The following is a 23288-nucleotide window of genomic DNA, read 5'->3' on the forward strand; positions in this document are numbered from 1 at the left end:
TTTGTGCAGGGGTGGTTTTGGGTTGGGGATAGGGGGTGTGGCGGTGGAGGGAGGTGTTTGAGTGGGGCTGGGGGGAAGCATGGTTGGCTGAAATTAGCTGGTGATCCCCACCCCATTACTGACTGCTGGCCAGCAGGAGCCCTGCAGGAAAGCCCTATTCTGGAGCTGCTGTTTGGAGAGGCTCGGGCACTTTCACTCCTCCTCCAGTTAGATAGCCTGCTCCACACTGTCCCAGACTCGGATCACCATCCATTCGGGGGGAGCTGCTAGCAGCCACTTTGGGGACCTGTCTCCCCAGTAAGAGCTGATACTTTCAGTGGTAGGGGAAAGGAGTGACAATTGACACCAATGTGTTTGAAGAGGGGATAGATTTGACGGAATCATTGTATGTATGTTAAATAGCACAACAGCTAGGTTAGTTCTGAGGTGGTGAGTACCAATGTGGTGAGTGTATTCAAACTGGAGAGGTCGCATTGGGATTGAACTGGAAACCAGGTTATAAGCTGCAACTTGATGTATATTGCAAACTCTTTGCTTCCTTGTCAGTCGCTAAACTGGCATCACCCTTGTAAGTGCCTTTGTTACAACAGTTCAAATAGATGGGTTCCTCGCCTGGCAGCTCAGTCCTTCTGAACACAAGGTAACATGTTCCTCCAAGATTTTACTCTACTATTGGGGATGCTTTGGATTCCAGTGGCAACCCTGAGGAATGTGCAGCATTTGATACGGATCAAACCTGAGGAGGCAGAGGAAGGGCAACGGACTTGTAGCAATAAGTAGAGACAGCCTTCAGTAGATTCTTGGGGATTGTGCTAACACCACTGGACACTGCACTGCCTGTGAGACAAATTGGAGTGAGATTTGTGTGACTGCTTTCATGTCAGATTTGATATGAATTGTATATTTGGACTGTCATGAGTTTTTTCTTTCACTCTTGGGATGAGAGTGTTTGTGGAAAGGCCACCATTTAATGTCCACTCCTAATTGCCAGTGAGAAGACAGCTATCTTGGATAGCTGCAGTTCACCTGGTGTAGGTCCATCCACAGTGCTAGTCAGGAAAACCTCATCAAGTCCCACTTTGCAAAAAATCCATTTAATCCTTCATTTACCCAATCTCCAAAGCAAGTACTGCTTATCCATTCCCCTAGGTCCAAGGGCAAGAAGGCCAGAGTCCATTGCTGTGGTAACTCACCCACTAAACCGGGGAAGACGCAGTTTGTAGCTGACAAGAAAAAAACACAATAAATGATAGTGGAAGTTTTTCTTTTAAAAAGTTGACACATAAAACCTGGGTTAACCCATTGCGATCTGGGAATAGCTCAGATGACACGAAAGCATGAAAATTCAGGTATCGTTTGAAAGAGACAAAAGGATTATTTCTTTCCTACCAGATCCTTTGCCAGAGTTCTGCTGAATATACTGTATGTACTTGTGCAATTGTCGAATTTTTGAAACCACTTTATTTTAAGCTAAAGGTCCTGGAGTCAACTTTTACACAGGTAATGTTCCAAGGGGTTGACATGCCTGCTTGATGTGGATTTGAGTGAAATCCACAAATGGAATCAAATAAAAACCAACAAAGCTAAAGAATTCATATTAATGATCGAACATGTATTTATTTTCTCATCTATGTTAATTATGTTGTGTAGAACTATTGGAAGCATTTGTTCACTGTTATATTTGTATTTATACATTTACAGTGAAATTGAATCATTAATATCTGCAGGATTAGATTTGCATTCTGATCCCTGAAAAGCCAAGTGTGACATTTGCACAGGATGCATTTTTAAAAAAAAGGTTTATTTTTAGGACAAAAGTCATGAGAATGACCTTTACACGAGTGCAAATCGATCAGACGTCTCGGTCCACATGCTAATTTACTATTTCCCCTGATGCTTTTTGAGCATACTTGCATAGTTAGATAGTAGCAAATGATAAGTACTTGTTACTAGCAGTGCCTTACAGAAACAAATTGTGCCCAGTAGCTGCCTTCCACAAACTGTTTAAACAATAGTGCTTGCTCATTAAGATTGTGTGGCATTAAAGGGTTCTCCGGTTGGCTGTGGGAAGTTTGATTGTTTGACTGCACTGCTGCACCTGAGTAGGTAACTTGGGGAATCTGGCCTGTACACTTGTGGAATAAAGCTGGGATCGAGTTTGCAAAGAAGGAAAATATAGCTAATAAGAATAAAGAGTTATTTTCCGGAGAGATGCATTTTAATTCAGCCAGTAACTTTGAGAGAGGAACATGTCCCTTCTCAGGGAAATCTATTTTAATTCAGTCGACGGCTTTGTAAGAGAGGTGGATTGAGTGGGGCATTAGTGCTATTTTAACAGTATTTACTGGACTTCCTACCCCCAAAACAGCACAGTGGTTAGCACTGCTGCCTCACAGCACTAGGGACCCAGGTTCAATTTCTGGCTTGGATCACTGTCTGTATGGAGTCTGCATGTTCTCCCCGTGCCTGCATGGGTTTCCTCCGGGTGCTCTGGTTTCCTCCCACAGTCCAAAAGTATTGGGTGGGTGCGTTAGCCATGCTAAATCCTCCCTCTGTATCCCAACAGGCACCGGAGTGTAGCGACTAGGGAATTTTCACAGTAATTTATTCGCAGTATTAATATAAGCCTACTTGTGACATTAATCAATAAATATGGAAAATTGTTCCAGCACTGCGCATTGGAATCTATAAACCACTGCACAGCATAAAATTCACCCAAATAATCCTGAAGACTAGCAGAGCTTAAATTGTTATCTTAAACGCATTGTCTGGCATTTTAAAATGTATGGTTCGTTTTTAAAAGTATTATTTTTCAGGTTGTGCGTGAGGTCCTTTTGGGTGTTTTAGATATGGTAAAGTTTTAAAGAAAAGTTGCTGAGGAGTGGGAGACAAATGGCACCAGAGCACAATTAATGTATCATACATTATAATTAGGTGTTATATCAGACATGTGTCATTTCTTTACGGTTCTATTATTCTTAAAAACCGCTGTTATTTTCAGTCCGCCACAATGCTGAGAGAAACAACCTGTCTGCCCAGTAGTGCCAGCTTTTGGTTACCACCACCCCGCCCCCCCCCCCACCGTTCCCCCATTTCTCCCCCCCCCCCCCCCCCCACACAATCTCCAAGGCAAGTGACTAAGACACAATGGTAGCTGCCACCAACATGACAACAGCAACAGGGCCAGCAAAAGATGTGACCAGGGTGTGCTGGATGGTCCAGCTGATACATGAGCTATGCAGCCACTTTTTATTGGAGCATTCACAAGGTCCTCTATTACAATCAGTCAGGAGGGAATGGGCTCAAGTGCTGCTTGAGTCTGTAATGGATGTGGCAGGGCTAGCAGGGAAGGTGTGAGCAGTGGAATGGCCGCCTGTAGTGAAGCGGGCTACAGTCTCACAGTGCTGAACTGTGCACGTGTCTCTTGCCATCCCTACCCCCCTGTAACAGAGGGACCGCATTTCCATTTGTGCCAGTCTCGCACCTGCTCTGCTACATTGGCCATCTCTACTCCCCCGAGTAACTGGACATTTAAATCCATTCAATGCCTTCTGCTAACCATGCACTGCCATTTAAAATCAGAATACTTCTGATTTATAATAATTATTATAAGCTGATTCTTATTATAGTTCTGATTATAAGCTGTTGTACTTTTTGTTTGCTAAAAAATATACTTGAACATCAATCACCTCAACGTTGAAGAAGGGAACTGACCTGCTTCAGAAAGTAGCCTTAAATCCTCACTGAATGCTAGTGATCCTGATCACAACCATTAAATAAATGGATTTTAAAACTTGGGGTGACGATGGGTGCCAGCATGTGGGGAGGGGGCAATTAGTGGGAGTGGGTAAGGTGGTTTGAGGAACCCTGTGTGTAATTGTTCACACATTTGTGGCAAACTGCATGAAATGAATGATATAGAGGGCTTGGAAAAAATGTTTTTTTCCTTTGAAGCAATGACCCTATTTTATCACCTTGTGTCCGAACAGTAGCAGTGCAGTGGGAAGCTTGTTTGCCACGTTACCTTTCCTGGTGCTCTTAAGTGTCTCTGCTTTTCTCCCTGCGGGTGCCTGTCAGAATTTGGGATGCTGTTTTGTATGATTTCATTCCAGTTGTACAGCCAGAACAAAGATACGCAGCAAGATTGGCAAATTTTAGATTTATACAGCAGAGGAGGAGACCAGTCAGCCCATCAATCTGTGGCTGGCTCTCTGAACCCATGAACAATTAGTCCCACTCCCCTGTTTCTCTACCCTCATAGCAATCTTTTCCTTTTCTTTAGAATTTCCCCTTTGGAAGTTGCCATTGAATCTGTCCCCCACTCCCCGCAGCCTTTTGGACACTCTGGATCATATCAGCCTTGTTGGGTGCCTCTAAGCTTAGCCACCTATTTACACTGGTTACGTGGCATTGACTCTTTGTCATATCCTGAACTGGTTGTGTGTGTAGATGTTTACTAAATGCTCTGCTGTCAGGTTTACAGATTTATATAACGGCTTGGGAAAGATAGACGCATGCTGTCGTAAAGTTTATTTATTAGTGTCACAAGCAGGTTTATATTAACACTGCAATGAAGTTACTGGGTAAAGACTGCCTTGTCGAATAATGGCTGAGAGTTCAGATTTGATGAAAATCTGTATCACCTTCCAGTTTGGTCACGCACAATCCAGGAGTCTTGATTAATTATGCAACTCACACACTGACACACACAATATGAACCATGCCAGGCTAAAGAGGCACGTGGGCGGTTTGCCTTCTCTTGGTGCACATAGTGGTGTTTGGCACCAACAGTGCGTTATGTTTTCCGCTGCTGTCACCAGCAATCCCTCAGGTGAAGTCTGTTTCCAGAATTCCACAATCAAAAGTGTGTTTTGCATCTACGTCTGTGGTGCTTGCACTGATTACAATTCCTCCACCATACCACATTGGGAGGTGAGAGAGTTTGAACCAACGTGTAAGCTTATTTTTAGAACAGGGGAGTGTTTAGACTGACTTGCAGCAGAACTGTAACGAGTATGTTTTATAATCAGTGTTGTGAATGCGGGATGTTGTATCAAATGCAATAGAAAGAAAAGCCATGCAGTGTCCTGCTTATGGATCACTGGTTCGGTTAATCTGTATCAAATGTTGCCCACTTTTTCCTATCACACTAATCCTTTCCTGCACATTAATTTTACACAAATGTCTGCAAAAAGCTGGCAGTTAAACCCATTTCTCTGTAACTTATTTTCAAAATTAAAGTGATGTTGAGGCCACTGCCTCATGTAAAAAAAAGGCTTCTGGAGCATTAACTGGTGTCCGAAAGGCACGCGTTTGCCTCTCTGGAACTGATGCAATGAAATGCAGCAGAGTAAATATGTGGGGTTATCAGGATAAGACCTGGGTGGGATTCTTGTTGGTGCAGGCTTGATGGACCGAATGGCCTCCTGCCGCACAGTGGGGATTCTATGATTCCATGAAAACGTGTGCGCGCGCGTTTTTTTTCAGATGTTTACGATGCAAATGTTAACAAAATGTAAAAGGTCAGAAAACAAAATACTCTGAAAATAAAGGTAGCTGTTGCAATGTATGATTGGTAGACCAGTGAAATATTCTGACAGAGATGCACTGGGTTTGACGCTCTTGCTGTCGAACCGACTGATGTTTGTAATGTTTACCTTTTCCTCTCTTGTGGAATGTTTCCCAGAACCGAGTGTGCGCCTTACACAACAAATAAAAGCTAATGTTTACAACTACAGTTGCTTTAGGTCACTTTCTTCAGAAGCTTCAAAATAATAGTTTGGTTTTTTTTTGTGTGTTCGTTTTTGGAGCCCGAACCCACAGGAATATACAAGTTAACATGACTGCCAAATTTTTACTTGTTCATCGAACCTCAAACATAAACACAATAAAAATAGAGAGGGAGTTAATTCCCACAGGGCTTAACCTCCTCTGCGTGGTTGCTAGTGTAGTGGATAAAGCATTCCTTTTGATTCCAGTGCTCAATCGAATTGACCACTGTATAGTGCATAAATTTACACTCCTGTTCCATCTAGCTCCAGATTCACTCTTGCCCTCAAGTGGTGCCACCAAGTCCAGCAATACCTTGTGTTTCAAAATGTTCATCTTGTGATCGAATCCCTCTGGGGCTTCACCAAGTTTGTAATCATCTCCAGTCCTACAGATCTCCAAGAATGTTGCAGTGCTCTCACTCCGGCCCCTTGAGCACTATCTATTTTCATTCTAATACAAACCATTACCTTGCTTTAGCAGCTAAGCCTCTGGAATGTGCTCCACTGTTAACTTTTCTCTCCTTCTTTAAGACACAGGTGGTTCCCTGGTTGGCATTGCTACCTCACAGTGCCAGGGACTGTGGATCGTTTCCTGCCTTGTGTGACTGGGGTCTTCTCTATGTGTCTGAAGAGGTTTGTCGGCGGTGGGGGGGGGAGTTCTAGAGCTAAGCTGAGGGCACAGCTGCCAATGATGCAGCGTTTCAAATCAGAAACATGCCAGAGGTATGAACTGGAAGAACACTGAACATTTAGAGAGTGGTGGCACTGATGGATCAGAATGGTTACAGCAGAACAGATGGTGGCCATTTGGCCCATTGCACCTGTGCCAGCTCTCTGCAAGAGCAACTCAGCCAGGCCCATTCCGTCACCCTTTCCCTGTGACCCTGCAATTTAATATTATCCAATTCCCTTTTGAAAGCTACGATTAACTATGTATGGGAATTTTAAAAATTGTCGCATTGTTGAATTGGGAGCCAGTGTAGCTCAGCAAAGGGGTGTTGAGACCTGGCCCATTGAATGGTCTCAAGAAGTAGATGGATATATTGTGAACAAAATAAGGGATAAAGAGATGTGGGGAGATGGATTTGAGACCAGGGAGAGATCAGCCGTAATCTGACTGGTGGAGCAGGCTCGGAAGGTTGCATTTGCCTACTTCTATTCCCAGTTCTGATGTTCCTTAGCATACGGGCTAAGGAATGAGTTCAAGGGTGTTGTTTTAAAAAGGAGTTAAAATAAAAACAAAGGCAGAAGATATACAGACACAGAAACTTCCCATCAGTTGTAGAACTTTTATTGTATCAGGAGAAAAAGGAAAACTACACCATATAAATGTACAAAAGAGTTAGTAAACTACAAACCACATACACAAACACATAGAAATACAGAAATCAGTGCCGTGCCCCTAATACTGCTTGCTACATATACTACTCATTGTGACAATACAGTGAAACGTGCATTTTTTTAATAAATCAAATAAATTATTTGGGGACTAATGAAAATTGCACTTGTATATGAAGATCTAGCACTATAAATTAACAAGACAAATTGCAGGACAGTGGCTGTATCTTGTACACTAGCTGATAAATATACTTGTATACCTTTTTCTATTCAATAGTTCTCTGCTCCTCTCGATGGCAGACACTGAAACGCCATCCAATAGCTTATCCAAGATACAGGGTGTGGTGAGTTGTATCTTGTCTTTGTCTCTGAGCCGAAGACTCTGGGTTTGAGTCCCAGTTCGTGGGCAAACAGGCTAAGGAGCAAACCGGCAAATCCTTCCAATACACGCCAGTGACTGGTGGTAAAGGTGGGAGAGATTCCTGCTCACCAATATGATGGAAAGAAATTGGAATCTCTACCACCACTACCCATAGCACTGGGCTACAACCAAAGTTGCGTGTTCCCATAGCAACCTGGACTCTGAGCAAACTGTAGGACACCACTGCCATCTCAAACAAATGGCAATCCTTTATGGCTCAGCCCCAGTTGTTGTGAATGGGCCTATTGAACTGCAGTGGGCATCATCCAGAAACCGGATCATGTCACAGCCTAATGATGGAGTGTGTCCGGAATCTCTTTATTGGGAATGGGAACCCTGGCTGATTCTGCTCCTCTCTCACCCAGTCCATGCTCTCAATTTCTCCTAGAACCTTACAGGATGTGGCCTTCTGAAGCCTTGTGTCCGTGATAGCTCTTTGAATTCGAATCCCACCCTCTCTTGCTCCTTTGTTTCTCCTTTTAAAAGAGAACGCAATAAATACTTGAAAAGTGACAATTTCCACTTGCGGGCTGCACGTTCCAGATCATAACACAATGTCAGAAAAATAATTTTCATCTCCCCACTGGTTTTCTGTGGCAACCTCAACAAAGGTCAACTAATTTAGGACAGACTGGATTCATCCTGCCATGACTGTGGCTCAGTATCCTGCTGCGTACAAAAGTAGCTTTCGTTTGGTGAGCCAATGCCTTTGTTACCCTTCCCACCTGGTCTGCTCTTTCCAAGTTGAAGTTCAAATCCTGCCAATTGGATAGTGCTTTCAAAGAGCCAGTGTATGGGACTAAATGGCATCCTTCAGTGCCACCAGGTTTTTATGAGAGATTAACAGTCTGGACTTCCGTTTCAGATTTCCACTACCCACTATGTGAATGCGAGCCCAAATTTTACAAATATGTCCTGTGATTTTTGGATTCCCACCACAGGAAGTAGATTCACTTTGACTTACCCTATCAAATCCTTTTATTATTTTAAACACCCAACTGGAGTGCTCCTTTATTTTCTATATGCAAAGAATTAGTCGCCATCTTTTAAGTAATCCCTGCGTAATTTAACCCCTTAAATTCCTCTTTAAGTCGAGTGAATCTGCATTACAGCCCCTCCAAGGCCAATATATCTTTCCTGAGTTCCGGACACCAGACCTCAACATCGTTACTCCAAATTGATGAGGCCACAGCTGGATTAGTATGAGTAGTTTTGGTGTCCTTATCTGAGAAAAGATGTTCTTGCTATAGAGAGAGTGCAGCGAAAGTTTACCAAGCTGATACCTGGGTTGGTAGGTCTGTCATATGAGGAGAGACTAAGTCAGGATTAAATTCATTGGAGTTCAGAAGAGCCAGCAGAGACCTCATAGAAACGTATAAAATTCTAACAGAGTAGGTTAAGGATGTTGCCAATGGTGGGGGAGTCCAGAACTAGGGGTCATAGTTTGAGGATAAGGTTAAACCTTTTAGGACTGAGGTGAGGAGAAATTTCTCCACCCACAGGGTGACGAACATGTGGAATTCACAACCACAGGAAATAGTTGAGGCCAAAATGTTGTGAGATTTCAAGAAGGAATTAGAAATAGCTCTTGGGGCTAAAGGGATCAAGGGATATGGGAAGAAGGGATGGATCAGGGCTTTGAATTTAATGATCAACCATGATCAAAAGAACAGCAGAGCAGGCTTGAAGGGCTGAATAGCCTACTTCTACTTTCTATGTATGTTTCTATACAAGTACTCACAGTGGCTAGCAGCATCTGAGGAGAGGGAAAAAAAACAGATATAACCTCTGAAGGATTTCACTCAAATCATTAACTCCTGTTTCTCCTGCCAAAGATCTGCTAAATACTTACAGCGCTTTGTTTTTACTGTGTAGGCCTCTTGGCTCTGAGTATAAAATCCCTCAAAGTCACAAGGAAACTAAAGTTTGACACGTTCTATTCAAGCTTACCGGATGACGAGAACGTGGCTTAGTGCTGGGCACAGCAGGCCCAAAACCTGAAACAATGCAAGATCATTTCGCCCAGGAACTATTCCCTCCTCACCTCATGTAGTACCAGTGACACCCGACTTACATAACGCAAACTATAATCGAGATGAGGCTAAAATTATGCATCAGCTTAACTGTGGTGTATAATTAATTATCTTCATGAATTTTTGTACATCATTTGCAGGAGCTCCAACTGACTTCATTCAACTCCCTGGTAAAGACAAGTTGAGAAAGACTTGTGTCTTTTTGAGTTTCGTACACCCTTAATTTCCAGTAGGGATCACAATGAAGTACATGGATATGAAAGTACACAAACACATTGTATAAGAGGAGAATCCTCATCAGTCTCCATCTTAAATCATAGCAGCTGCCAATTGTGACCACAGAAACTTCAATGAACTTATTCTTATGATGAGACAAACTTACAATACCATCTTAAACAAAACAATATATTTTCATGACATCAGAGTTCAGAGAGGTGTGCCAGTTAAGATTCTTGTTTAATAAAGTGTCAATCTTTCTAATGGGAACAGGTTCAAGCCTTAATTCCACAACGAACAAGGAAATAAACTAAATTACTTGCATTTCAAGAGGGTCATTGAACCAATTCATAGTGGTTCATGTGATCATAGAATCTGTACGGTGCAGGAGGTGGTCATTTGGCCCATCAAGCCTCGAACCAACAATCCCACCCAGGCCCTATTCCCGTAATCACACACATTTACCCCGCTGATCCCCCTGATGTTAAGCAGCAATTTATCATGGCCAGTCCACCCAACCTGCACACCTGTGGAGTGTGGGAGGAAACCGGAGTACCCGGAGGAAACCCATGCAGACGTGAGGAGAACGTGCAGACTCCACACAGTCACCCGAGCCGGGAGTCTAAGTTAGGTCCCTGGTATTGAGAGGCAGCAGTGCAAACCACTGTGCCACTGTGATGCATTACCCTTTGGAGTTTGCTAACTGGTATGGAGTTGATAAGCCAAATGCCTCCTTCTGTGCCATAATGACTCTCGAACAGTCTTGTGGGCCAATGCCCTATAAATAGTAGTGACGTGAATGATCATTCAAGCATTGGGGTGGATCATTGACCAGGATACTGGGAGAATTGCCTGCCTTTCGAGTGCTGCCATGAGCAGGCAGGTAAGATCTCAGTTCATGGTGGGATCCCATTCCCAAAGGACAGCAATGCCAGCAGCACAGGACTTCGCAGGGATCTCTGGTGTACAGGCTAAACATACGACCCTCTGAGCCAGAAATGAGCAAAGCTGGGGCGCTCAGGGAACATTACGACATAACAAGCATAAGTCACAAATCTTGAAGCAGTGGGGTTGTGCACTGTTAGCCGGGGAGCTGCAGTGGTTACAGTCAAACATCAGTAGCTTGGGATACAAACGAAACGAAGACTAGTTCTCAGGAGATTGGGTGGGTAAGAGCACTAGAGAAGGACAAGTGTACACACCAGCTCACAAATAATGAAAAGATGCAACAAAATATGAGTATCTGGACATTTGTAGTGGGGGAAAGGGGTCTATGAACCTACGAGAAACAATTACAACTCAGCAGATTCAGTCATCCTATGATTATATAAAGACTAATCATGGCACCAGGGAAACAAGGTGCTAATTATAATGGAGACATCCTCCCTCCCAAAAAAAGGGAGGAAAAAGATGAAGGACCAGTCACGGCAAGCACAGGTGTGGTGTTACTCTGCAATACTCATGTGAAGAACTTTCAAGCACGCACTGATCCACACGTACACACGCTGTTGACCTTACTAAAGTCACAGAAAAGATTCACAACAGTAGACCCCAAAAAGGTGTCCAAATTGGATGAGACCAGCATCAAAAGCTGCGGTGTGGTTCAAGGTTGAGTGGAGCAGTACCTGCACGTTTAGTTTAAGTGCAGGTTTCACTCACCATGATCCGCTGATATGTGTTCAGACACGGCTGCTTCAGGTCACAGCCGGCTTGGAGCACACTATGCCGGCATGATGGGGTGCAGTAACAGAGTGTTTGGAGATTGGGTGGAGTGTTGGGAGAGGGTGGCAAGAAGATCCAAACAGAGAGAATGAAAGGAGTTTAAAAATAAGTTGCAACTTCAATATAAAACCAGTTGGAAAAAAGTTACAGTTTTATAAGTAATACTTTGTGAAAGTTGCATGGTCACACTTGTTCTTCCCCCGCCCTCTTTGCGAGCCATATCTGTCCTTCTTCCCATCATGCTTCAGATATCCATTGAAGGAAAGCCAGATGAAACCATCGCTGAGTGGCGATTCATGCCTTTCCAGGCTTTTCCCCTCATTTACTGCTGTTAAAACACACCGCACAGGCGAGCGAACAATGGTCAAAAATGTGATACTTCCGATAAGGCTCGAGTTTGTTTTCCGCTTTGAAAGGCCCCCCCACAACCCTACCCCACACACACACCCAACCTTTCTGAGGACCTCAAATTGGAAAGTTATTCAAACCACTGCCAGGATATGAGGAAGCTCACGGAGAACCAGTGTAATTCAGAATCTGTGCTGGTGTCGCCACCCTGCTCTGGAGCTCCCTGGACATCCTTCACCAAGAAACTGGAGTTAGATCCAGGGTCCATATATTGCGTGATGCCTCAGTAGTTAAAATCTGAGATGTTACAAGTTCTACTCTTCACTAAAGTGTTGGGCAGAACTGATCCAGTGATCTGTTGCTCCAATGGAGAGCCATGCTTGGGTTGTAGTGTAGTAACTCCATCGCCAACCTTCACTCCCTGCCCGGAGTCAGCGATTATTCCACTAGCGCCTCTGACAGCAGTTCCTCAGGATCAGTAGTCAACAGAAACCGTCGCTCTCACTGATAAAGCACATCTTATTCTTTGAGATGAAATTATGGTAATTATTCCAGGCGCCTCCTGTACCCATGTTTAATTTTCCAGTAGCCTTAATCCAGGAGGAATTCACATTCTCTAATAGCAACTAGAAACTTTTTCCTTTTGTTGTGGGTACGAAAAGCAAAGATTCCACAGGGGAGTGTTCCTACAGCAAACGGCCCATAACGTTTACTCAATAAGGAGAAAGCGTGGAGCTCAGATTTTATACAAAAGGAGGTCATCAATGTTGCTGGTTTACTCCACACACAATGTCTGAGAGTCTAAATGCAGGCAGGCCACCTTTGACTGTCAATTTCCATTTCATAAACAGGTCAAAAGGTGAGCCCAGTCGACCTCACAACTCTGTTGTCAACAACCCCTTGGGCTTCGCAGGTTTCTCCACATCCTTCGCGGGAGCGCTGCGGGAGATAAACAACGCGTTAACAACAGACCGAACATCATCAGCAGCGAGAGGTCCCAAGGCACCGGACTCAGAGGAGAGCAGCGAGGGGAGTTGGAGAGAGGGTGAGGGCATGAAGGGAGGTGACGTAAGCTCTTGCTTGAGAAGGTGGGCTGAGAGGCAGTTTTCTTTCTCCATTGAAGGGGAGGGGGGGGGCAACGAGGTGGAGTGACTTGGGGAGGTGAAGGAAGCCCAGAGTTTGGCCCCATAAATGCTGCAGTGGGATTTTGAGGGGATGGGGGGAGGGACACCGTTTTATTAGTAGGCTTACATTAACACTTCATTTAAGTTATTGTGAAAATCCTCTAGTTGCCACACTCCGGTGCCTGTTCGGGTACACTGAGGGAGAATTTAGCATGGCCAACACACCTAACCAGCACATCTTTCAGACTGTGGGAGGAAATCAGTGCACCCGGAAGAAACCCACGCAGACCTGGGGACAATACGCAAACTCCACAAGACAGGTGACCCAAGTCGGGAATCGAACCCAAGTCCCTGGAGCTGTGAGGCAGCAGTGCTGAGCACTGTGCCACCGTGCCACAGAAATTGGCAGTAAATTTGGAAGATGGCACAAAGTCAGGAGGGGATTTGAGGATTAAATCATTGAAATTGTGACGTAGAGAAATTCAAATGCCACATTCCATAAAATTATAACCATTTTCCCATTTCCAACTAAACACAAGGCTTGGGTTTAAATCACACTCATTCATTCCTCAGCGGCAGATGCTATTACTGAGACTTTACCTGGTAGTAAATGTCGTCTCCAAGGAACGTTGAGCTGGAGTGGGAGACGGGAGCGGAAAGAGTACAGGTTCGGTGAGCGGTTTTGATGCCTTTACAGCGGAAGAGCCATCTCGACTGAAAATTCCATTCGGAACCACCCTGCCCTATATCGACGTCAAAAACATTCACAAACACACAAAGATCAGAAGGAATAGCTGAACAGTCCTTTGGTATTACAGAACTGGAGTATTGCTGGAAAAAACACAAGCATGTGGTCAAAGCTTTTTTGCAGTAGCAACACAAATGGTATTTATTATCCACTAACAGAAAGCTGCCGATAAGCCAAAAGGACACGCTACCTTCCACACAAATGAGTAATGTGATATATTAATTTCAGTGGCGGTACGATACCAGCTATATAGACTGTACACCCCAGTGGTGGATTGTATCAAACATCACGCACTCCCCCCCTCATCCCCGACTGTTCGCAACAGGAAAAGTAGTGCCCGCACTCAACTAACCCATGTTTGCAAAACTCCCAAATGTCCAACATTATATATGATTCAGTGATGGGACAGCACTTACCTAAATGCGCTAAGAATTATACTAACTACTAAATCATCATCGCCAGTCGGGCTCACAATGTAACTCAAATATGCTTGCTGGAAATACTCGTACATAAGGCCCTGTCCGCTGCAGGCAAAAGGAACATGTCCAGGCATTTTTCAATTAAACAAAAGCCGAGAGAATAACTGTTCCTTGGTGCATTCCCTATGGCAATGCCTCGGCCAGAGACCATTTACCAACCAATCAGCACCCTTGCGGTTAACTGTTCCCTAGTGCATTCTCCAAGTCAATGCCTTTACCAGAGTGCTCATGCCAACCAAACACCACCCACTTCTCATGCAGTATAAATTGTTTTCCCTTTGAAATTTGGTATTCTTGCATCTGTCCTGATGAGTGCAAAACCAAAAGCTTTGACAACTTTTCTCTTTTCTGCAATGTTCAAAAAGCTACATTTTTTTCTGTGAATAACTTCAACAGATAGATTGGTAAATCTGCACTGCCTGAGCAAGATAGCTGGAATGATGCAAGATTACAGGAACATCAATGATCAATTCTAGACTGGCACTGGATTCTTCAACGATAATTCTGCAATGAAGCTGGTAGTGACAGCTGCCAAATGGAAAGTGAATCAACTATCTGAGTGGCTCGGTTGTTAAATTAGCTTTATAAAAAGTCACTTGAAGGCCAGTGTAAAGGGGGGCATTAAAATGTAATTAGAAATAATTCTGATAAGGCGTTGAAAAGTACAAATTACTCATGTGGCTCTGAAATGAGATTTTTGGGAACATAGGTCATTAAATTACAGACCATCAGTTGTGAAGAAGTTTCAGGGTCACAGCTGACTCAGCATCTGCCATGGCTCCGTTGGTGACACTCCCTCACTTTAAAGTCACAAGTTTGTTGGTTCAAGTGCCAATCTAGGGCTTGAGTTCAAAAATCAAAGTGCGGCTTTGAGGTGGTGCTGCACTGTTGGCATGCCATCTTTTGAATGAGAATGACATGAGATGTTAAACCAAGGCTCTGTCTGCCTTCTAAGGTGGGTGGAAAAGACTCATGGTGTTATTTGAAAGAAGTCTAGGGCAGCTGTCCTTGTCAATAGGTATTACTCAATCAACATTACAGATAAGATGATCTGATTATTATCTCAGCATTGATTGTGTGAGCGTTTTTTTAATTCATTCATGGGACATGGGTCGCTGGCTGGTCAGCATTTATCGTCCATCGCTAGTTGCCCAAGAGTAGTTGAAACTCAGCCACATTAAAAAGTAAAGTAAAGCTTATTTATTAGTCACAAGTAGGCTTACATTCATATCGTAATGAAGTTATTGTGAAAATTACTGTGGCTCTGGACTCACATGTAGGCCAGAGCAGATTTCCTTCACTAAAGGACAGATGGGTTTTTTCAATAATTGGCAATGGTTTTATGGTCATCAATAGATTCTTAATTCCTGGTAGTTTTTATTGAATTCAAATTCTACCATCTGCGGTGGGGGGATTCAAACCCGGCACTCCAGAATATTAGCTGAGCTTCTGGAATGATAGTCTAGCAATTATACCACTAGGCCATGCTATGGGTAAACGTGCTGCTGTGTTTCTTACATTACCGCAGTGACTACACTCCATAAATGATTTATTCAGCTGTAAAGTGCTTTGGGACACCCCAAGGTTATGAAAGGCACTATATAAACGCTAATATTTTTGCCTCAGCCTTCTTCTTGTTAACAGATAATCATATAGATCCTTTAGGGATAGAGAAAGCAGAGAGTGAGTGGGCTCCGGCAGAGACTGCAGCTTGCTGGCTCTAATTACAATGATCTCACAGCAGGAGGGAGGTGCACCTTTAGAAATAGAACCTACCAGTGGCGTAGGGTCAGTGAAATCGATCAGATTCTCACTCAGTGCCGATAACAGGTTGTCCAAATCCTCAGCAACATTCTGCAAACACAACAAAAGAGTTTCAGATCCAGGGGCTGAGAAATAAAGCAATACGATTTGGTGCCACAATACCGTGCTGTGGAAAGGTGTTCTCTCATTACAGTGCAGCAATACTCAAGGAGGGGAAGGCAATTAACTCGTACAACCAGTGGTGGCTGAAGATTAATGAGGGAATGTTGCCCCAGACCTCGACTATGCCCATTCTACAGCAGGTTCATGCCAGTCCATAGAAGAAAGAGGCTCGCAGAATCCCTTCAGTGCAGAAGGAGGCCATTCGGTCCATCGAGTCTGCACTGACAACAATCCCAACCCAGGCCCTATCCCCACAATCCCATGTATTTACCCTGCTAATTCCTGTGACACTAACGGACAATTTTAGCATGGCCAATCAACCTAACCTGTACATCTTTGGACTGTGGGAGGAAACCTGAGCACCCGAAGGAAACCCACGCAAACACGGCGAGAACCATATTAGCCCACGGAGGCCTGGACAAATTGGCCGTTAAGGAAAAATCAGAATCCTGCCAGTGCAGAAGAGGCTTTTCGACCCATTGAGTCAGAACCAACTCTCCGTCTGAGAATATAACCTCCACCTCATCCCCGTAACCCCATACGTTTCCCATGTCCAATCCACCTATCTGGCACATCTTTGGAGTATGGGAGGAAACCCGGAGGAAACCCGTGCAAAGGAACTGATACAATGCTTGCCTCAATCACCAGCTGGCCTACCCACGAGACACCGTCGCCATCTGCAATTCTCTCTGCATGGTTTCCACCTCACAGCACTTTCCTCTCTCAACCCGTTTCTGCATCCCCATATCATCCCAATCATTGCTGTCTCCACCACTACCTACCCTTTCCCCAGTTGCTACTTAATTACTCTGCGGCCGCACACACTGCCCTACCTTTCCAATTCTCTCTCTGTTCACATCTGCTGCCGACCAAGTGTACATTGTTGCATCCCCATCATCAGATCTACACCACATGGGCCTCTTTTGTTCAAGAACGCAGCGCAAAGTCAATTAGGGACGGGCAATTAATCATAAGAGTCCTACAGTGCAGAAGGAGGCCATTCAGCCCATCGAGTCTGCACCGACCACAATCCCACCCAGGTATTCCCGCAACCCCATGCGTTTACTCTAGCTGATCCCCCTGATACTAAGGGGCAATTTAGCACGGCCAATCCACTTAACCATCTTTGGACTGTGAGAGGAAACCGGAGCACTCAGAGGAAACCCACGCAGAGGCGGGGAGAATGTGCAAACTCCACACAGACAGTGACCCAAGCCGGGAATCGAACCCGGGTTCCGGATGCCATGAGGCAGCACTGCTAACTGCTGTGCCACTGTGCTGTCCAAATGCTGGCCCAGATCCTTTGAATTAATTTTTAAAAAACTTTGCTCCTCTATCAGTGGAAAATCCTCCAGCTGCCAGGAATTCAGTAACTAAAGTTCTCGCTTGCATGTCCCACCCTCCCACTCCTTTAACATCTTCATCCAAAATAATACCAGGCCACAGACATCATCCAGAAACTCATTCATAAAAGTGTTCAAAACATTATACAGCAGGGCCAAATTCCAGAGTGGGAATCATCGAGAAAAAAGCGAATGATTCCATCTAACTCTTCTTAAGAAATTCATCCCTGTCCTGTTTTCTATTATTGCTATTGAGTTTCAGGTGACCAGAAACCACAGGAGATGGGTTTGTCGTATGTCTGCATTACTGTGCATTTTCCGACTGTCCTCGGACACTAATTCCGGCCAATTTAGACACAGCACTTTGTAAAGAGTCAGTTACCAATATTGACAAATACAGGACAAGTGGTCCACAATGTTTCCAAATGCTTTTTTTTGGACACATTTGAAGTACGTTTCTGAAACAAGGTTTGCTAAAAATTTAATTTTAAAAAATCATAGAATCCATGGAGGAAGAGGCCATTTGGCCCATCGAGTCTGTACTGACTCTCCGGCACAGCATCTTACCCAGGCCTGCCCTTCTGCCATATCCCTGTAACCCCAGATATTTATCCCACTAATCCCGCTAACTTACACATCCTGGAACATTAAGAGGCAATTTGGCATGACCAATCCACCTAACTTGCACATCTTTGGACTGTGGGAAGAAACTGGAGCACCCAGAGGAAACCTATGCAGACACGGGGAGCGTGACAATGTTTAATTTGATTTCATGGTATGTTTAACAACATACTATACATTTTAAGTTCCATCCTTCAGAGTTTGCAGCTGAGATCTTGAGTGGCAATGGTGCGTAGCTGAGTTATTGTAGGGCAGGGGCAGTGCACAGTAAACACTTCTTTACACAGGAATATTTGAACTCACTCGGTCAAAAAGGCTATCAGACTTTCAAATTTGAGAGTGAAACTACGCACTGCTCCAGTCTCCCAAATTGTATTTAAAAAGTGTAGAGGAACTCAGGATTGTGAAAAAATAAAGATCCACGAGACTGATGGAAGCCAGGACTGAGATAATCTCCTGGTTTCCCCTTATGCCGACACTATAGTTAAGAAAGCCCACCAATGCCTCTACTTTCTCAAGGAAATTTGGCACATGAACTACAACTCTCACCAATTTTTACAGATGCACAATAGGAAGCATTCTTTCTAGTTGTATCACAGCTTGGTATGGTTGCTGTTCTGTCCAACTCTACGAGAAACTACAAAAGGTTGTGAACATAGCCCAATCCATCATGCAAAACAGCCTCCCATCCATTGGCCCCGCCTACATTTCCGATTGCCTCGGAAAAACTGCCAGCATAAGGACCCCTCGCACTCCGGACATACTCGCTTCCATCTTCTTCCAACAGGAAAAAGATACCAAAGTCTGAGCTCACGTACCAACAGACTCAAGAACAACTTTACCATTTTTGCCATCAGACTTTTGAATAGACCCACCTCACCCTAGCTATGACTGTAACACTACATTCTGCACTCTCTCCTTTCTGTCTCCATGAACGGTATCGTTGTCTGTATAGCACGCAAGAAACAATACTTTTCACAATACTATATATCAGTACATGTGACAATGATAAATCAAATCAAAAAACATTTCTTAGTCAAGGCCAAACAAGGCTGGGTCTTTACTCTCCAGAAAAGAGAAAATTTGGCATGAGGTTAGGGATCTTAATTATTGTCTACAAAATTACAAAGTAGTGTGACAGAGAAAATATTTCTACAAGACATTTAATAAGGAATTCAGGAAGAACTCTATCACAATGCAGAGGTTTTTTTGTTAAAGTTTACTTATTGGTGTCACAAATAGGCTGACATTAATACTGCAATGAAGCCAGTGTGAAAATCCCCTAGTCGCCACACTCCAGGGTTCGGGTACGCTGAGGGAGAATTTAGCACGGCCAATCCACCTAACCAGCATGTCTTTCAGACTCTGAGGAAACGGAGCACCCAGAGGAAACCCATGCAGACACTGGGAGAGCGTGCAGACTCCACACAGACAGTGACCCAAGCCGGGAATCGATACTGTGTCTCTGGCGTTGTGAGGCAGCAGTGCTAACCACTGTGTGAATGGCATGCATTTAAAGGAGAAAGGTGGATATGTACATGAGGGAGAAAGAAAAAGTAAGCCAACAGGGTGAGATGAGAGGGATTGACAGAGGCTCGTGTGAAGGACAGACAGTGAGGCTAAAAGGTCTATTTCCTACTGTAGATTATTTAATAGATGCAAAACATCTCTTCAACAAAGCCTTTGGTTTCACCTCAAACCTTCTCCCATTTTAACTGGACTCCCAGCCCACCCCCTTCTAAAACACCTTGGAATGCTTTACTTGTTCCATTTTGGCATAAACTGGCGGTGCTAACATTTGGTTCCTTTGATTTGGTTTTATTTAATTTGTTGTCATATATATTAGTATAGAGTAATAAGTATTCTTTCTTGCACACACAGTTCATAGAGAAGGAGAGTGTGCTGAATGTAGTGTTACAGCCATAGCTAGGGTGTTGAGAAAGATCAATTAGTGCGAGGTAAATCCATTCAAAAGTCTGACAGCAACAGGGAAGAAGCTGCTCTTGAGTTGGTTGGTACGTGATCTCAGACTTTTCCATCATATTCCATTGGGAAAAAGATACAAGAGAGAATGTCCGAGGTCCGTGGGGTCCTTAATTATGCTGGCCACTTTGCCGAGGCAGCTGGAAGTTTAGACAGAGTTAACGGATGGGGGGCTGGTTTGTGTGATGGACTGGGCTTCGTTCACAACCCTTTGTAGTTCCTTGCGGTCTTGGGCAGAGCAGGAGCCATACCAAGCTGTGATACAACCAGAAAGAATGCTTTCTGTAGTGCATCTGTAAAAGTTGGTGAGAGTCGTAGTGGACATGCCAAATTTCCTTCATCTTCTGAGAAAGTAGAGGCGTTGGTGGGCTTTCATAACTATATCATCAGTATGAAGGGACCAGGACAGGTTGTTGGTGATCTGGACACCTAAAAACTTGAAGCTCTTGACCATTTCTTCTTTTGTCCCCATCGACAGGGGAATATCGTCCACTACACTTCCTGATGTCAATGACTATTTCCTGCGTTTTGTTGACATTGAGGGAGTGATTATTTTTGTCGCAACACTTCACCAGATTCTATATCTCATTCCTGTACTCCAACTCATCATAGTTTGAGATAATGGTGTTATCAGTAAACGTGAAAATGTGGAGGGGAATTGGTGTATAAGTGGTATAGCAAGGGGCTAAGAAAACAGCCTTGTGGGTCACCGGTATTGAGGATGATTGTGGAGGTGGTGTTGTAGCTTATCCTAACTGATTGCAGTCTGTGGGTTCGAGCCCCAGGCCATGGAGTTTGGAGATGAGTTTCCAGGAATAATGATGTTGAAGGCTAAGCTGTAGTCAATAAATAGGAGTCTGACATCAGTGCCTTTGTTATCCAGGTTATCCTGGCGCCTACAACCATAGGGATAGACAAGCTGTGTGTCTGCATCTAACACCAGGAGCGAGTGTGTCACACTACGAGAACCTACACATTAACACAACCCTGCAAATCAAGCCACATCTACAGTCAATTAAGGTGCAGGGGCAGGGCCGGTTGAAACCGTCACGATCCCACGAGACACCACCTCTAAAAATAAACATTATTAATGGTCCGCAATTGTGTGTGAGCGAGTTAATTGTGGGATAGGAACTCCTCCACAGCACCTGTGGTGACACTGTAAACAGCTTCCACTGTACAATGATAACCTGTTACACAGAATCTCAACAGTATTATTACACGCAGCATGTGGCAGCACCAACTTTCGTGGCCGTTCCATTAAAGATCATTTATTAACGCTCAATATTCAAGCTTGTTGCAGTTTTTTTCAACTCTTTCATGTGCCACTGAAAGCCAGCATATATTGCCCCATGAACTGAGTAGCTTATTCAGTCCTTTCAGGAGGACAGTTAAGGGTCAGCTAGGTCGCTCTGAATCTTGAGGCACATCTAGACTAGATTTAGGGGACAAATTGCATTCTCTGACGAGTTTTTTTTAAAATGAGAATCAATGATGTGATTTGATTTATTACTGTCACATGTAGCAGTATACAGTGAAAAGTATTTTTTCTTGCACACTACATAGACAAAGCATACCGTTCATAGAGAAGGAAAGGAGAGAGTGCCGAATATAGTGTTAGAGTCATAGCTAGGGTGCAGAGAAAGATCAACTTAATGTAAGGTAGATCCATTCAAAAGTTTGACGGCAGCAGGGAAGAAGCTGTTCTTGAGTTGGTTGGTATGTGACCTCAGGCTTTTGTACCTTTTTCCCAAAGGAAAAAGGTGGGAGAGAGAATGTTCGGGTGCGTGGGGCTCTTGATTAGGCTGTCTGCTTTCCCGAAGCAGCGGGAAGTGAGATGGGGGGGGGGGTCAATGGATAGGAGGCTCGTTTGAGTGATGGACTGGCCTCCGTTCATGACCCTTTATAGTTAATTGTGGTCTTGGACAAACCAGGAGCCATACCAAGCTGTAATTCAACCAGAGAGAATGCCTGCCATGGTGCATCTGTAGAAGTTGGTAAGAATTTTAGTGGACATGCCAAATTTCTTTACTCTCCTGAGAAAGTAGAGGCTTTGTAGGGTTTTCTTAACTACAGCATTCACATGGAGGGATCCGGACAAGTTGTTGGTGATCTGAACACCTAAAAATTTAAAGTGCGCAACCATTTCTACTTTGTCCCCATCAATGCAGACAGGAGCATATCCTCCACCATGATAGTTTCATGGCCACCATTACTGACCCCAGCTTTCAACTCAAGGTGTAATAATTCATAGAGACATAAGAATCCCTATCGTGCAGAAGGAAGCCATTCGGCCCATCGAGTCAGCATTGACTCTTGGCAAAGCGTCTTACCTAGGCCCTCATCCCCGTCCTATCCCCATAACTCCATGGTTAATCTACCTAGTCTGCACATCTTGGGACACTAAGGGACAATTTAGCAGCGCCAATCCACCCAACCCGCACATCTTTGGACTATGGGAAGAAACTGGAGCACCCGGAAGAAAACCAGCAGAGACGGGGAGAACATACAGAATCCACATAGACAGTGACCCAAGGCTGGAATTGAACCCGGGTCCCTGGCGCTGTGAGGCAGCAGTGCTAAAACACTGTGCCACCATCAGATTAGAACCCACATCCCAGAGTATTAGCCTGGGCCTCTGGACCGCTAGTCCAATGACGTTACCACAAAGCCACCCGTCTCCCTTTTCAAATTGGCGAAATTAAAACAACGTGTACTTAGGTAGCGCCTCATGACATCACCGAATCATCGCAAAGCACTTTGCAAGTTAAGGAATTAATTTCTTTTGAGACTGGCTTTCGAGGCCGCCAACCAGTCGCACAACAACAGTTAGAGAGCTGGGCTGGGGCGTCAGAACGTCTCCGAGTTAGCGTGAGATCAAAGAGTAATGACAGAGCAAATTAACAAGGCCTTTAATTGATGTGAATTACAGGTTGTACATGTCAAAAATATCAAACAAGGCCTGCGCTGCTTACATTTAAGATCATCGAACACCACACCAAGGAGGCAAACTCCAGATTGTCCAACATGGCATTGTTACGTGGAACAATTCCGTATGAAGAGATTGCAGATTTGGAAGAACTGAATAACAACCATGTTGGGTCATGAAAGGTCGCGATGAGCTGACAGAAAAGGGTGAGATTTCAAGGAGGGAAAAAAAAGCTGAAATCATAATTCAGGACTCTCATTTCAGAAACAAGCGTTGGAGTGAAGAA

General features: G+C 44.2%; 1 protein-coding gene across 2 annotated transcripts in view; it reads right to left on the reverse strand.

Annotated features, from left to right (window-relative positions):
- Positions 1–7046: 7046 nt before the first annotated feature.
- Positions 7047–23288, reverse strand: part of epb41l5 (erythrocyte membrane protein band 4.1 like 5) — a 160431-nt gene continuing 144189 nt past the window's right edge. For both annotated transcript variants that reach the window (XM_080199480.1, XM_080199479.1), the window contains exons 22-24: positions 15977–16054; positions 13574–13716; positions 7047–12788 (exon numbers count right to left, since the gene is read on the reverse strand). In XM_080199480.1, coding sequence (XP_080055606.1) covers positions 12725–12788; positions 13574–13716; positions 15977–16054 — 285 coding nt within the window. In that variant the 3' untranslated portion in view covers positions 7047–12724. The remainder of the gene's footprint in view (positions 12789–13573; positions 13717–15976; positions 16055–23288) is intronic.

The sequence above is a fragment of the Carcharhinus amblyrhynchos genome, chromosome 11 (assembly GCF_965287045.1).
Source record: "Carcharhinus amblyrhynchos chromosome 11, sCarAmb.v2.hapA, whole genome shotgun sequence".
In the NCBI taxonomy this organism is placed as follows: Eukaryota; Metazoa; Chordata; class Chondrichthyes; order Carcharhiniformes; family Carcharhinidae; genus Carcharhinus; species Carcharhinus amblyrhynchos.